Consider the following 15,803-nt stretch of genomic DNA (forward strand, 5'->3'; position numbering starts at 1 on the left):
GATCACTGGCTGCAGCCCTGATAACTTTTTGATACTTGATCCTACAGACTGTCGGCGTTCAGAAGTTCAGCACTAAGTCATGTCATCACAGAGCGCTGTGACAGCATAATAACACAGCACAGAGAGCATTGTTATTAGTCTGTTCACTGGAACATCTTTATGAGTTTTGCCCGGAGCTGAATAACAAGATCATTCCTGCACATTTGTGCATGGATGTGTGTGTGTGTGTGTGTGTGTGTGTGTGTGTGTGTGTGTGTGTGTGTGTGTGTGTGTGTGTGTGTGTGTGTGTGTGCTGCAGTGTCAAGCATTTAATAAGCAGCTATTACTGCACTTGTGAGGTCTGCACGGGGAACGGAATAATAAGAAAAGACATCCTGCCAATATCCACACGGAGAAGGCTGTGATTGAGGACGTGGGTTTGGCACTTAGTGGTTACATTCATGAAGTGGGAAAGACTAAAAATCAATTTGACCTCACAAGTGTAGTAAGAGCGAAGCGCTCCGGTTGGCTCATACCGTGATATAACCGCCTTTGAAAAAGCGATTAACAGCGTGTGAAGAAAAAGATCCAGCTGTTTGTCCTCAACTTACATGAGACGTTTCCTGACAGCAGCAGCAGAGCTTCACATGTCAGATCTGCTAAAGAGCCTGAAGGCAGGAGGCTTATGATGGCACACACCTGCAAACACAGAGAAGTCACAGAGGTCAGACACAATCAATAAATCAAACGTCTCCGCAAATCCTTCTTATTAATGACAGCGGTGGTGCTTAAGCAGGGTTGTGACCGGTCCTTTACAATAAAACTGTCCTGTATTGAAAAATAAAATGCACTGTCCCGTCCTGAGTCAATACTGGACGCGATTAGTCCCATAACATCGTGCACACATCGCTGTAATGCATACACTCTAGTTCCTCCTGAATGGCTGAGGTTTTTACCCAGAACCCTCGCAATTTTTCCAGGAAACTTCAATTTTTCATAACCCTCTCACATTTCTCCTGCATTTCTCACGTTTTTTTGGACAATTTTTCATTTTTCTTCCTTTTAATTATCACAGCATGTTTCTGGGGCTGCACAGCGTTTCTAAGATCTTCCACACGGACACCAACACAGCTACACCAAACCAGACGCTCTGCAAAGAAGAATTCTCCTTCCTTATGAAAAGTTTGAAAGGAAAACAACATGTCAAATCTGGATCAAAAATAAATGAATGAAAGAAAGAAAACAGAAGAATATGAATTTATGTCAGAGATTTATGCAAGTTCGTGCCAGAGGGGCGACCTATTCTGTAATCTATCTCAAGAATTAATTATTTAATAAGAAGATGCTGTTGCAGTGCATTTATTATTTTATGTCTTATGTCACCAGAATGCAGAGAAAAAGGATGTGAAACAGATTTTTTGAATGCGTCCTCTTTTTGAGGTTTCAAGTATCCCAGAACCATTTTCATCTGAAGAACCTTTTTTTTGTTTTTGAAGAAAGAGTTTGTCAATGGTTCTGTATAAGACTAAGGGTTCCGTTAAAACCCTTCTCATCCAAACAACCTTTTTTTAGAATAAACAGTTCTTAAAGGATTGTTGAAGTCTTTCATCAAGCGTTCTTTGTACCGTCGTATAAAAGGGTTGTGGAACCTGCGGGTGGATTCTTAGTAAATCTCTTGGAATATAAAAGGCTCTCTGTGGAAGCCCCTTGGTGGGTTCTAGATAAAAAAAAACTTGGTATATAAAACTGATCTTAGCACAACTCCTTGGGTGTGTTCCTGATGAAACCCTTGGGAATCGACTCTTAAAAAATCAGAAATCGGAATTGGCCAAGAAAATTGCAATTGGTGTTTCTCTAATGTCTGCCACCAAATTGTGTCTTTTTTCATGCAAATTGACATCTAATTGAGATTGAGTGTTTATTACCTGAATATTCATTCAGGTAATTAAACAGACAGTATTCTCCTGTTTGGGCCTGTTCAAAGGTTCAGGGTTCACACCAGTTTCACAGCTGCATCTCATTGGCTCATTCATGGCAGTTCATCATCATGAGCATCATACAAGTGAAATTTACAAAGGAAAAAAACAGAACAGGCGTATTTCATGTCACTTATGACAAGAGACAAACTGAACACTGCAAGCAGACTGTTTAGATCACTGTGATCAAATTATTTAAACAGCATTTGTTCAGGAATTATTCTGTCCTAAACTTTCTGATCCCGGTCCAACAGTCACATCATGTAGATTTTCTCAGAAAACCATTTACATAAAAATCTGTCCATCAGCTCTTACAGGCCACCAACAAAGTCAGAGAGAGTCTCAGTTTTTAAATGATTACATTCTGTTAACACACTGGCAATTCAGAGTGATTAATACATGTTAATTGCTTCACGTAGCACCTTTAAAATGATGTCAAATGCATCTCTGTCGCAGTGTTTTACTCTCCTCTGATCCTTTAATTCCCCCACGTACAGTAGCTGGAGTGAACTAAAGGACTCTCGGTGCCCTTGGGCAGAAGATGCATCTATTAGGAGCTCCTCGCCTAATTGGGAGCACTTTGTAGTCTGTAATCATTTCTACCCGTCAACACTCTTTCATGTTTACAGACTCAAGGATTCAGTAAAATATAAAGGCGAAGGAGCTGCTCTCTGGCTTCTCGGAGGGCTGTGAAGTTAAATTGGAAATATTTCTGTTTGTGCATTGTGTGTGTGGTTGCAGTTAGCCTACTTTACATGTGTGCAGAGGGGGAGAAACATTACATAATGCACATAATTAAAAAAAAGACTATGGGTTGCTCAGGAAAGGCTTATATCTGCTGGGTCTCATGTGACGGACGCACCAGCGTGTTTTTGCTTGTTTCTACGACAATAATAATATCAGATAGCATCTAATTCTCTCACACACCAGGATAAAAAACAGGTGAGAACGTCAAGTTAGCTTTTATTAAAGGTAGGAACAGTAGGATTTGTCTGAGCTGTTCATAAACACACCATGTTTGAAGTGAAATTCTTATGCAGTTGCTCACACTGTAGATGAAAAATACCAGTCGCCTCGTTTCAGTCATTTTTCTTTCTTAAAGCAGTAAACAGAAAATCAGCTGCAACGCTTTTTTTCTTTTTATCTCAGCAAATACAAATGAACACTTTATCAGTTTCTTTTCTTTTCTCAGACCAGTGGACAGAAAAGCGACTGTAATCTGACTGTTCCATTATGCAACTTGCAAAATGAAAACTGAAAAAGTCGAGAGCCAGAAATAGAGGCGGCTGCCTTTCAAAATAAAAGTTGAGCTAATGGCTGCAAAGCGTGCTATGATTCAATTCATTAGTATCTAACCACAGTTTTTATAGATTTAAGTAGAAAATAGCTGCTGGAAACGTCAAAAGACTGAAATGTCCTTTAAAAAAAACAAAAAAGCCTCCATACTGCTCCCCTGATGTAATCAAAGTCTCCTAAAGCCTTGAAATGCCGTTCACGTGCATGTGCACACAGTCACACCACACACACCCAGTTCAGACGGTGTGCACATGCAGGTGAACGTGGCTCCAAGCTGAAGGATCTACAGTGAAGAATCAGGCTAAAAACATGGTGTAAATGATGCTTTTAAAGTCATCTTGGCACGTTGGTGCATTAGGAGACTTGGATCACAGCTGATGAGCAGCATGGAGGATTTTTATGGGGGTTTTTGATTGTTTTTTTTACATTTAAGAGCTTCTGCAACGCTCCAGCAGTGCTTTGTGGACTAAAAAAACAAAACCGACCTTCAGTCTGCATGAGGGTGAAGAGGTAATGACTGAATTTCCATATTTGGGGTGAACTATCCCTTTAAACAATAAATAAGTGGATGAATACGATGAATCAGTACACACACATATAAATCACAGCACTCTTTGGACCCGCTGACATTTTATTCACGATCAGTTGTGGGAAAGTGGCGGAAATATGGCTGTATGTTATGAATCATGTTCATTATTAAGACTGTTTGTTTATTTATTTATTTATTTATTTAGTTCAGCTCTCGTTAAATTGACCGCTGCAGCCAACATGCTTCAGAAGGCCGGCCGCCTCTGTTTCCAGCTCTCAACTTACTTCGTCAGTTTTCATTTTACCAGCCGATTGCCAGTTTCTTCTGTTCCTGTTCCAGACCTGACCTGTCGGAGAGTCATGTCCAGTCAGTCTGCATATTTTATTACTTTGAAGACATTTTGAGTTTGAAAAATAAATTAGACTTCATAATTATGTCACTATTATCCCATCTGACTACATTTCAAGTCATAATATAATTGTAAATTTATACATAAAGCCCATAATCATTAATTTAATGTTGTATATTATTACCTACTGCCAGGCGTATTGGCCATATATCCTCACATCCAGGTCTATGAAGTCTCTGTCTGTGGCTACATCCTCACTTTACGTCTCCTTGACCTCCTCTTCCCGTTGCTTTTTTTTTTTTTTTTTTTACTTTGAGCCATTTTCACACTGAGACATTTAATTTTCATTTCAGAGGCAGTCTGACCCTCAGGTAACCCATTTTTCCCATTCTCTGGCTTTAGCAGGTCTTTTAATTCCACTGCTGACGCTGCTAAAAATGATGGTTTTTACTTTATGGATCTCTGAAAGCAGGACGTCAAACTCATAAAGTTCTTCGTTTTATTCTTTGGCATTTTCATGAATGAATACTTCCTGACATATGGGGCAGGAAGCACAACCTTATATGGTATTACTGGGGCATTAATTGTGCTAATTTACTCGTGCACAGGTGGATCATTTACACAATTATCTAAAGTTATCTAAAGTTTGTTGAATCTGACGTGACATGTTTGTACAAAAAAAAGTAAGACACATTTAAAATAAGAGTATGAGAATGTTCTTGCATGAGTTTCACTGTTCATTTGTATTTGTTAAGCTAAAAATAAAGAACAATAAAAGCATTGCAGTCATCTTTTTGCTCACTGCTATAAGAAAGAAAAACGATTTAACCAAAGGGACTGGCATTTTTCAGTACACAATGTGAACAACTGCACATAAATTACACTTCATGCATGGACCTTAAACGCACCACAAAGACACAAAGAAAGTTTATTGTTATGTTTCATTCTCAGGACATCACATACTGATTTTGGGTCAGTAAAGTGTCCCTTTTTTTTTTTTTTACATTTTTTGAAAAACATATCAAGTAAGAAAAGAAAGGATAAAGAGTGAATACACAAAGATGTACTGCAGATTTAAATCTTACAAAATTTATTCAGTAGTATTTTATTTATTTGTGGACCCAAATAAAATCTCCTGTGACCCACCTGTGGGTCCCGACCCAGTGTTTGGGAATGACTGGATTATACAACAACTGGGAACCACAGATACACAAGAACATACACATATGTGTTACCTGCATACCTATTTGTATGTGTACACAAACTACATGCACGTTCATGTGAATAATAATCATCTCTTCTGGGATCATCACATTCCCATCTTTCTTCAAAGTTACGCTCCTGATTTCTGATTCTCTGGCTAATTTTTTTCTCTTTCATGTCTGTCATTTCCAAGATCCTCCCATTTAACGTTCATTAAGTTATCTGTTAATTTGTTCAAGTGAGATTCTTTCTTGTTAATCTCCTCTGGTATTTTTTCAGAGTAATACAACTGGTAGGTTTTTTTTTTATAGAATTAAAGAAATGCCAAAGGTATTTGACTATTCTCTGATAGAATTTTCCCAGAGGCCATTTATCGCTTTACATGACCAAAGTATGTGGCTGTGGTTTGCTATCTGCTCACCACTTTCTCCCCAGATGAATTTTCTTTATACTTACTTTGGAATTGTGGCGTCTTAAAATATCAAATTAAAACCTTACATGAATATTCTCTCCAATAGTTTGAGGCCTCTTCTCTTCTGACTGAGAGGGATTATGTTTATATGAGACTGTACATTGTGATGCTGTAAATGATGCATATTACAGCTTTAAATGACAGTGTGGTGGAATTAGACGCCCGGATTAATATTTCATCCTCACCCTTTGATCTCCGCTGGATTTCTTTTGGACGAGCGTCTGCTGGAAGCTGTCCAAACCAGTGAACGTGTGTATTGTGCGCTGCATGTCGCACTGGTGACTTCTGGAAACCCCCAACCCACTGCCTTGTGTGCCAACATCTGTCTGTGCATGCCAGGCAGAAAAGACGGTTTTTGTTTTTTTTGTTTTATTCGTTTTTGTTTGGACTAACCTGGCCTCTCTAATTGACCCCAAACTAGGTTAGGAGTCGGTGCAGCTGTCCTTGAGTACACACTGTCCCCTGAGGACACCAGAGGGCGTCTACTATTACCTATAAAGCCAATGTTTCATTTCCTCCTTAAATAAAACATTCCTATCAATAATGCAGCACCTGAAACCGTAAACATTTCACATTTTCATACAGAAGGTGAAGGAATGCCACATTTTTTTCATTCTCGCGTTAGAAAAGCGCATTCATACCTGATGGCTACAGCGGCGTGAGCGTGTGTAGTCATGTCATATAAAATGCTAGAGTGCCCCAGATTTCAGAGACGCTGTGTCTGTTTCAGGCTCAGTGAATCCCGGGCAGGTATCAGAGCACAGACGCCAACTGTCCTGCCTGTCCACCTCCTTCCACGTAATTAAAGCTCAGCGAGTGACGGCCACCATGTAAACGATGGGATAAAACCAGCCTGTAATGCTGTAATGTGATTTCAACCTTCATCCTTGATGCTTTACTTGGTTAAAAGCAGTAATACAACAATGTAAAAATACTCAGAAGAAGCCTTCAGATAGGCCTGTTACAATATTACATAACCGTATCTGTTTAAGCTGACTGATCATTTTTTAAAACTACTACTATTATTGTTATTAATCTTTATCCAACCAGGACCAGGCACAGAAACAGAACAATCACCAGAATCTAAAAAAAAAACATTTATTCACAGGCAACAAGCTTACATACTGCAGTCTACATCACACAAAACAATCACACTGACAAAACCCCGAGCACAAGTCAACATACACATACCAGCATGTTCATACAGCGCTACAAGGCATGCAACAGATCACAAAACCCACAGTTCAGATCATATCAAGATTCTGAGTCAGGGAATGTATCATTTTTCAGATTAACAGATTAAAAAAAAGGGGAAAATGCTCTGGTGTAGCCTCTTCTCTCTGTCTGCAACAACAGTAAATAATAACAACAATTATTCAAATAATACACTTATACTGTATTATAGTATATGTTTATCTACACTCTGTTGTCTTACTCAATGTCCCGCCCACAGCACTGTCTGACTGGCTGCACGTCACGAGTAACAGCCAATCAACACTGAGGTCACCGACAGGCTGCTCCCGTGAGTGACAGCTGTGTGTCAAGAGGTGAAAACAGCAGCAAACATGGCCAAGGTTACAATAAACACCTCAATCTTATGATCTATTTATGTCACAAGCGCATCCAGTTTCTCGGTTAAACCGCTGAAAACGCCTGAAATCATGGTGGGGATTTCACTCGCCGGAGGTGAAAGTGCAGGGTTTTAAACCAGTGGCTCTTCCTGTTTTTGTTTTTTTTCTTCCTCAAACTTTTTAAATAAACTCGAGGAGATGGAGGGTAAATAAATATCCATCACAAGCGCAGATTAAGAGCACTTCAGAGTAAAACACAGTACGCATCTGACTCATCTTTTCAGTGCAACTCTGCATCAAGATTGAGTGAATTATTCCTTTAAAAACTAACAGCAGCAGTAAACCTGTATTTCACTCTATAATGAAAAAAATGATTGAGCAAAAGCAGTTGGATGTTTAAGTCAGAGTTTAAAGCAGAACTCAAAGTTTTGCTGTTTTCCCCAGTTTGGAGAAGCAGCAGGAGCACCAGTGCAGGAAGCTAAGCTATGCAGTCAGAGTCAGCACCACTATCAGTTTAAGTATACACTACATTTAGAATATTTTCACCACTTTACCTTGCTGTCAGACAGGCTTTTCTGACAGAAAACTGCTGTTACATGAGCCAAATACGGATCCCTCCACAACAACCAAACTCCATTGGCAAAATCAGTAATTTTACGAGCTGATTTTACCTCACAGAACATATGAGTTACTGGACTACCACTGCCTTGATGGATTAGTTTGTTTGTATCATTGTGTGACTTCTGTGTTTTAAAAGGTTAGCTACAACACACCAAAATCACACAATGACACAAACAAACTAACACATGGATGCAACTGTACACCAGCAACTCCTGTGTTCTGTGAGGTAAAATTACTGTTTTTGCCAATGGAGTCTGGTTGCCATGGAGAGAGCAATATTTGGCTTATATAACAGCAGTTTCCTGTCAGAAAAGGCTGTCTGACGGCAAAGTAAAGCAGTGAAATATACATTTTGCTGCTCACCCAAAATTGGTCTTCATCCAGCGCTGTTCCTGGATGTTTTAGTGCCCTGTGTCAGGTGATGTTTTACTGTTTTAAATTTAACTTCTGGTCAGTGTCATGTGATCAGTGTTATCTGTGAGCCTAATTTAGTATCTTTACATGCACACCGGTCCCTGCTGAGACTTTAATCATTCTCAGTATGTGATATAGAACATAAGATGGTTATTAATATTGCTGTATGATTTAAACATTATCAGATGACTGATCACCTGTGCAGGAGTGTCTTTGATGTCTCCACATTGAAGAGTCTCTGTCATCTCTGCACTGAGCAGCTGTATTATCAATATGAGACTTTCACTTATTATTAATATCTATGATACAGATACTTCTATTTTTGACTTTTTTTTTTCCCTTTATAATACATCACACAGAGTATATTTTAGGCCTGTCTGAAAATCCCTGAAGCTGTGTGGCATATTTGCAGCTGAATATTGTTTCCTATATTATTTTGAGTGTGTGTGTGTGTGTGTGTGTGTGTGTGTGTGTGTGTGTGTGTGTGTGTGTGTGTGTGTGGCGGGAGGGTCTAGACAGGATTCAGACAGACACTCGCTAACCTCAGCATGAACGAAATACTGAACAGCAGCAGCAGCTGTGGAGGTTTGCCTCCTCTGGAAAATGTCACCGAAATAAACATAAAAAGACGCTCCGTTTATGACATTCACTGTTAGGAGCACGTCGTGTTGCAGCACGAGAATTATGAAAAATTCCTGAAACAAGCTGATTTGCACTGACAGCAGGTTGAAATATTCATATTAAACTGGATGATTATTTTTTTTTTTTTTTTCAAGAAATATCGAGACTCAGTTTCACACTAAAATGACTCAATAAGTGATGCATCACACTTCAGATGACATTACACATCATTTATATGAAAAATAATCTGCAGAATAAAGCTCCAAAATTTGATAATTAGTTTTGAGTAAGTTCTAAGCGATTCGGTTTCTCAAACATGAATATTGTCAGCAAACTGAATATCTTTGGGTTGCAAACGTCACCTTTTCCACCATTTTCTGACATTTGATGGACCAATGAGAAAATTATCAATGGAATAATTGATAATGACAATAATCATAAGTTTTAGCCTTAAAGTAGAAGTAAAGTAGCATTAAATACCAGCAGTGAAAAGAAGATAAGTATTTCTACTTCATGCTACTTTACACTTTTATTTCACACTTTAAAATGAGCTCCTCCTTTACAAGCTGCAACATCAGTGACACCTCTAAAATCATGCATTAATCCAGTAATAAATATTATTCTGATATGAGCCTTTCTGCATAATGTGTATCTTCACTTTTGGTACTTAATATATTTTGATGCTAGTACTTTTGTACGTGAGTATAAATTTGAGTGCATGACAGAGTATTTCTACACTGTGGTACTGCAACTTTTATTTGAATAAAAGTAGAGTAACATATTTTTCTTATATGAAAACATGATGGTGTATTTCAAGTAGTGTGTGAGTTATGCAGGAAAATTTGTTACAATTGCCCCCGGTCTCCCCTATCGCTGAACTGTACTTACAGTAAAGTACTTCAGTAAATGTACTCAGGTACTTTTGACCCCAGCAGACATGTGATATATATGTGTGTGTGTGTGTGTGTGTGTGTGTGTGTGTGTGTGTGTGTGTGTGAGGGGAGCTGCATGCTCTTAAATCACAACAATGGGGACGCGAATAGAAAGCAGGAGGGATTTCAAAAAAGGGTTCAGAGGATTCTTGGTTATTCTTAGTGCAGCAGCAGCTCTGCTCTGCACACACACACACACACACACACACACAATGGGTAGGAGGAGGTAGATGAAGTAATTCACCTCAGGCATCTGTAACAACATCAGCAGCATGTCTCCTTTCAGTCAGTCCAACAAACCACATGTCCTTATTGTTCCTGCCTCTGTCTCCATCTTTGTCCAACAGATACTGAACCACAACACAGATCAGATCAGATGACTCATCTCAGGGAAGAAAAATGTTCACTTTTCTTTATAATGAGAGGAGGAAGAGGGAGAGGAAGAGTAGTGCACTTGCCACCGCCGCTGCATTAACACTTTTTAATCTCCAGTGTCCCAAATCCGTTTTTTTTTTTTTTCCAGCATCAGCATTTGAGCTCCAGCACCGAGTCCCACAGATTCCCGGAGGAATCCTGTCACTTATGATGGTTTTCTCATCCTCATCTTAACCCAAAGTCCCGCTTCATGTTTCACTGTTTACAAAAAAACACCACATCTGCAGCTTCAGCGCTTATTTAAAACTAATTATGATGCATTTAAATTCTCGGAGCGGTGCAGAGGGAAGCTGGACGCACATTTTTTTAAAAATCTGCAAGTCTCTCAGTCAGGATTAATGTCCTTTTAGTTCACTGAAAGAGTTTTTTTATTGCTTTTAATGGATATTATATTTTTAAATAGCTGTGCGATGGAGACAATAACCAAAAACTGACATCTGGATGAGATGATGGTGTTAAATCCCCCCTCGCATCAAGATTATACAGCTCAAATCCGCGAGAATAAGACAGATCTAGTCCCTTTTATTAAGCTATTTTAATTAAAATGTCCAAACTGGAGGCGAGAGATGAGGTTTTTAAAAAGATGAAGAAGTGAAAGAACTTACCTCAAGCAGATAGAAGCATTTGCGACGCATTTCCAGATCTTTAACGTTCACATAATTCTCATGTGGGTCATTAAAATGTCTTTTTATGACTTGATAACAATGTTCTTATTAAACATTATCCGCCTCCCACGCTCCTCTGAGGCTGTCCTTTGAGTTTAATTACGCAAAAGAAAACGTTAATTGTGCCAAAAATGTGTTTTTTCCTTGTTGGAAATGTCACTTCAGAGGAGACGCGTGGCCACAAAAAGGTCTCCAAACGAGCTCTCCGGATAAAATCAGAGGTTATGATCCATTCATGTGATTAAATGAGGAGTCCGGGAGCAGAAATGTGTCAGCAGGTGATAAACTGTCCTCTCCGTTTCTCCTGAATACTCAAATGAAGTCAGTTTTTTGTTACCGGACTGGAAACCGAATCCACCTCTGGAGAGACGCGCACCGTCCACCGCCCCCCTCGAGGCTGGCTCCGGACCAAAACTCCTTTTACACGCGTGGTTTACTCCGCAGGTTCCCCGCAGCTACACCGTCATACCCCGCGTCTGACACTCCGCTGTCTGTGGTGTGGTGGTGTGGCTGGATACAGACCGTCTCCTCTCCTCAACGCGCCGCCCACGTTGTGCCACTTCTTCGCGACCGACGTACGCGACTGAGGAATATCTCAATTCCTCGTCGTGGAGTTAATTATGCAACGTCTCTCTCTCTCTGCTGCTGCTCCAGATCCTAATCTTTAATCCCCCTGCGATCTAGACGTCACTTCTTCTGTGAGAAAGTTAAAGGACAGACCCGGTGTGGCCCGCTGAGCTGATGTTTTTGGAAAAGGGGGAGGATCCGTGCGTAACAGAAGGGATCCGGGAGAAGAAACGAGAGGGAACCCTTTTAACATGTGTCCCCGTTTTCAGTTGAATTAGTGCCAAGCGCAGAGTTAACAGATTTGGCTGTGGGCTAAGATGGACAGATGGTCCCACTGTGTCAATAAAGTTAAGCGTCCCCGGGGATCTTTTTAAATAAAATCCAATGGAAATGAGTTTCAGAAACATGCTCTCTAAAAATAGACTTGACGTGAAATACTCATGCGTTCTGGTCAGTGCTGAAACTATTGATCAGTTAGTCATCACAGCCAATTTGATCGATCACAAGGGATCAGAGAGGAAGGAATACATATTTTTGTTTTTTCTGTTTTTTAAATGGAGCCTTAAAGGGAAAATTCAACACTTTTCATGTGGGTGTTCAGTCAGAGTTGATGCTAAATGTAGTCAGTTGAACCAGTAAAAAATTCCTAAGTGCTGCTGAGCTTTTTGACTTGCATTTGTAATTTTTTGTTTATCATTTTTTATTCATTTGAAACTGCATAAAATCCAGATGATAAAAACAGAAGAAGAAATGTGTCAGGAGAGATCAGGAAGGCTGAAACAATGGACCTCCCCTCCCTTTAATAAAACAAACAAACAAATTATAGAAAATAATGATAAGAAACATAATTTCAGGAAAAAGCAACAAAAAAGACAACAAGCAACACAATACAATGTGCAGAAAAAGAAGAACAACAGATCTTGCAGCAGGTGAACTCAGTTTTCTTAGTGAATTCATATTTAAAATCAACTCTGATCATACATCCACATAAAGAGTTGAATTTCCCCTTTAAACGTAATAATATATATCATCATTATATTATAATATCATTTGAGGTGATCTAGAGGACCATTTCCCAAAACTTTTTGTACCTAGGCCTAGTACTGAAGTCATTTAGTCACCAAAATACGTAGGAAAAATAGAGCCCAGATGAAAAAATACTGGATCTGACCCTTCATAAGCCCCGCCCCTTTCTGTTTTGTGCTTCAAAAACAGTCGCGCAAACTTGATACTTGGTTCTGTGAAAGCGGCATATATTCACACCTTGCATTAGCTTAAAAAAAAAAGCAAAATGCTAACTAGCTAGCTAATGATTGATGTAGACTAGCTCATGAGTTGGCTAGCATTTTTGCTAACATTAGCTAACTTTAGATGTGGATATATGTCACTTTAACACGTCCCCCAGCATCGTCTTTTTACCATCTTCAAGATTCGGTTTTCTTGTCAAGATAGCAGAATATCTAAGCACAAGAAACAGGAAATGAAAAAGCTGACCGGAGTTACCGAGCTTGCTCAACTGTTATTGAAGCCTTAAACAAAAAGGGGCGGGGATTATGATGGGTGAATTATCCTTAAAAGGTCCAGTGTGTAAACTTTACTGGAATTTATTGGTAGAATATGGCATGGAAGATAGTATGCATAGGTATGTTTTCATTAGTGTATAATCATCTGAAAATAAGAATATTTGTGTTTTTGTTCACTTTGAATGAGCCATTTATATTTACAAAGGGTGCTGGTCTCTTTCTACAGAAGCCCAGACTGGACAAACCGAACACTGGCTCTAGATACGGTTTCGTGGTCATCATGGCTCCTCCAATGGGAGGGTGAGACAAGGAGTTTTCAGTCTGTATGCTAAGTCAATATGGAGAATTTGTGACCTTACACATCCAGCAGTTATAAAACAACATTAGCTCTTATTTTGGAGTTGTATTTCTGCTCACCTAATGAAGGAATGTTCAATATTCACTGTGTTTTAGCTCTGTTTTTGGTCTCCACCACCTCCTGAGGGAAATATCTGTCTCTGGCAGCTCTAAAAATCCTTCAAATAGAGCAACAGAAAAAAAAATACCATTTGGTTAAACGCACATTGCCTCATTTCAAGGAATGACAAGCCAAAAAGATTAGGAAACACAAAGTCATTTATCATGAGAAAAAAAAAAAAAGAAAAAAAAAAGCCAAATATTCTCCAGTTCCAGATTCTCAAATCTAATTTTTGTCAGAATTCCTCTGTTTGTAAAGTGAATATCTTTGAGTTTTGGTCAGACAAAACAAGTCATGTGAAGACATCACAATATTTTATAGGCTAAAAGAGTAATCAGCAGATAAAATATTAATGAGAATAACCCTTAGTTGCCATCTTAGTTCTGATCCTGCGGCGTCGGAGACCTCCATCCCCTCCAGAGCTCCTGCTGCTGCTTGTTTAAATCCAAATGAATATTTTACACAACACATCGTATCATATCAGACATTATATTTTGCTCACATGCAGGAGGCGGCACGGCTGGTGTCTAATATCCACATACCACTGAGGCTTTGAGTGCACAAAATGCTTTATGCACACTGCGCTAAAGCTTTCTTTAGAACCAGTGACGTGCAAAGAGGCATTATTCAGAAGATGCTTTAATCCAAGGTGACAGTGCCCTCCCCTGAGCGTGCCATCTCGTGAAGTGTCAGTGGTGGCAACAAGGAGGGAGACCATGGCAAACTGGGTTACGTGGTGAGGATACTGTTTCCATTTATTAGCATGAGGCCGCTCCTTGTAGGACACAGTGTACCTATATACACACCTGTCTGTGAGAGTAACACTCAGGTGCTTGAACACATCATAATCAACCTGACAGGTGTCATGCACACTTTACTGGAACCATTTGTTTTGGCCTGGATGTGGATTTTCTGAGGCCGCGTGGGATTGTTCAGGAAGGTTGTGTAAGACGGTCTTTCTAATCCGTTTTTATTTTCCTGCAGCTGGAGGAGTTCACCATCAAGCAGGCTGTGGTTCTCCCCCCCCCCCTCCCATCTCCATCTCCTCCTCTTCCTCATCCTCGTCTAATCTGAAACACAATTTATCTTCAATCTGGACATGTGATATCCTCGGCACTGGAAGCCTCTAAACACCCCGAGGAATAAAGGTGCAGGCTAGAACCATACAGGATTCTTCGGCTTGTCTCCGTAGGACAACCCTTTTTGGTTCCACCTGGAACACTTTCAGAGAGTTCCTTCTAGAACCCAACATAAAGGGTTATACTCAGAAACATTTGTGAAAGGATTCCCACAAAACCCCAATCCCAATCACCCAGAACCCTCTCTGGGGTCCTGTCAGAACACTTCCACCCTCTGGGTCCTAACTAGGAACCAAGGGTTCTACCGAGGTGTTCTACTGAGAACTCTATTATATCCCAAAGATTTTATGTAGAACCCATCTAAAGGGTTTTACTAAGAACTGTTCTATATTCCAAAGGTTTTATTTAGAACCGACTCGAGGGTTCTACTGAGAACCCTTTTAAATTTCAAAGGTTTTGTCTAGAACCAACCCAAATGGTTCTACAGAGAACCCTTTTATATTTCAAACATTTTATCTAAATCTCATCTAGCCAGTTCGAATGAGAACCCTTTTATATTCAAAAGGTTTTATCTAGACCTCACCTAAAGGGGATCAACCGAGAACTCTTCAGTCTTCCGAAGGTTTTGTCTAGAACCCACCCAAGGGGTTCTATGGAGAATCCTTTCATATTTCAAAGGTTTTATCTAAAACTCACGTAGGGGGTTCCAATTAGAACCCTTTTATATCAAAAAGCTTTTATTTCAAACCCATCCAGGGGTTCTACTGCGAACTTTTATATTCCAAAGGTTTTGTCTAGAATCTGCCTGGGGGTTCCACCAAGAACCCTTTTATGTTTTAGAGGTTTTATCTAACCACCCACAGCATTCTACTGAGAACCCTTTTATATTACAAAGATTTTATCTAGAACCCAACTTGGGAGGTTCCTCTGAGATCTCTTTTTGTTAATTCCACAGGTTTTATCAAGAACCCATCCATGGGTTTTACCAAGAACCCTTTACATTACAAAGATTTTAACTGGAACCCACGCAGAGGGTTTTACTGAGAACTTTTTTTATACCAAAGGTTTTATCTAGAGCCCACCTGGGAGGTTCTGCTGAGAACTTGTTTTCATT

General features: G+C 39.6%; 1 protein-coding gene across 2 annotated transcripts in view; it reads right to left on the reverse strand.

Moving 5' to 3' along the window:
- Window positions 1–11,775, reverse strand: part of LOC146312399 (corticotropin-releasing factor receptor 1-like) — a 93,707-nt gene extending 81,932 nt beyond the window's left edge. For both annotated transcript variants that reach the window (XM_084740259.1, XM_084740258.1), the window contains exons 1-2: window positions 11,004–11,775; window positions 591–678 (exon numbers count right to left, since the gene is read on the reverse strand). In XM_084740259.1, coding sequence (XP_084596385.1) covers window positions 591–678; window positions 11,004–11,033 — 118 coding nt within the window. In that variant the 5' untranslated portion in view covers window positions 11,034–11,775. The remainder of the gene's footprint in view (window positions 1–590; window positions 679–11,003) is intronic.
- Window positions 11,776–15,803: the final 4,028 nt, after the last annotated feature.

The sequence above is a fragment of the Lutjanus erythropterus genome, chromosome 17 (genome assembly GCF_056507025.1).
Source record: "Lutjanus erythropterus isolate fLutEry1 chromosome 17, fLutEry1.hap2, whole genome shotgun sequence".
Lineage (NCBI taxonomy): Eukaryota > Metazoa > Chordata > Actinopteri > Lutjaniformes > Lutjanidae > Lutjanus > Lutjanus erythropterus.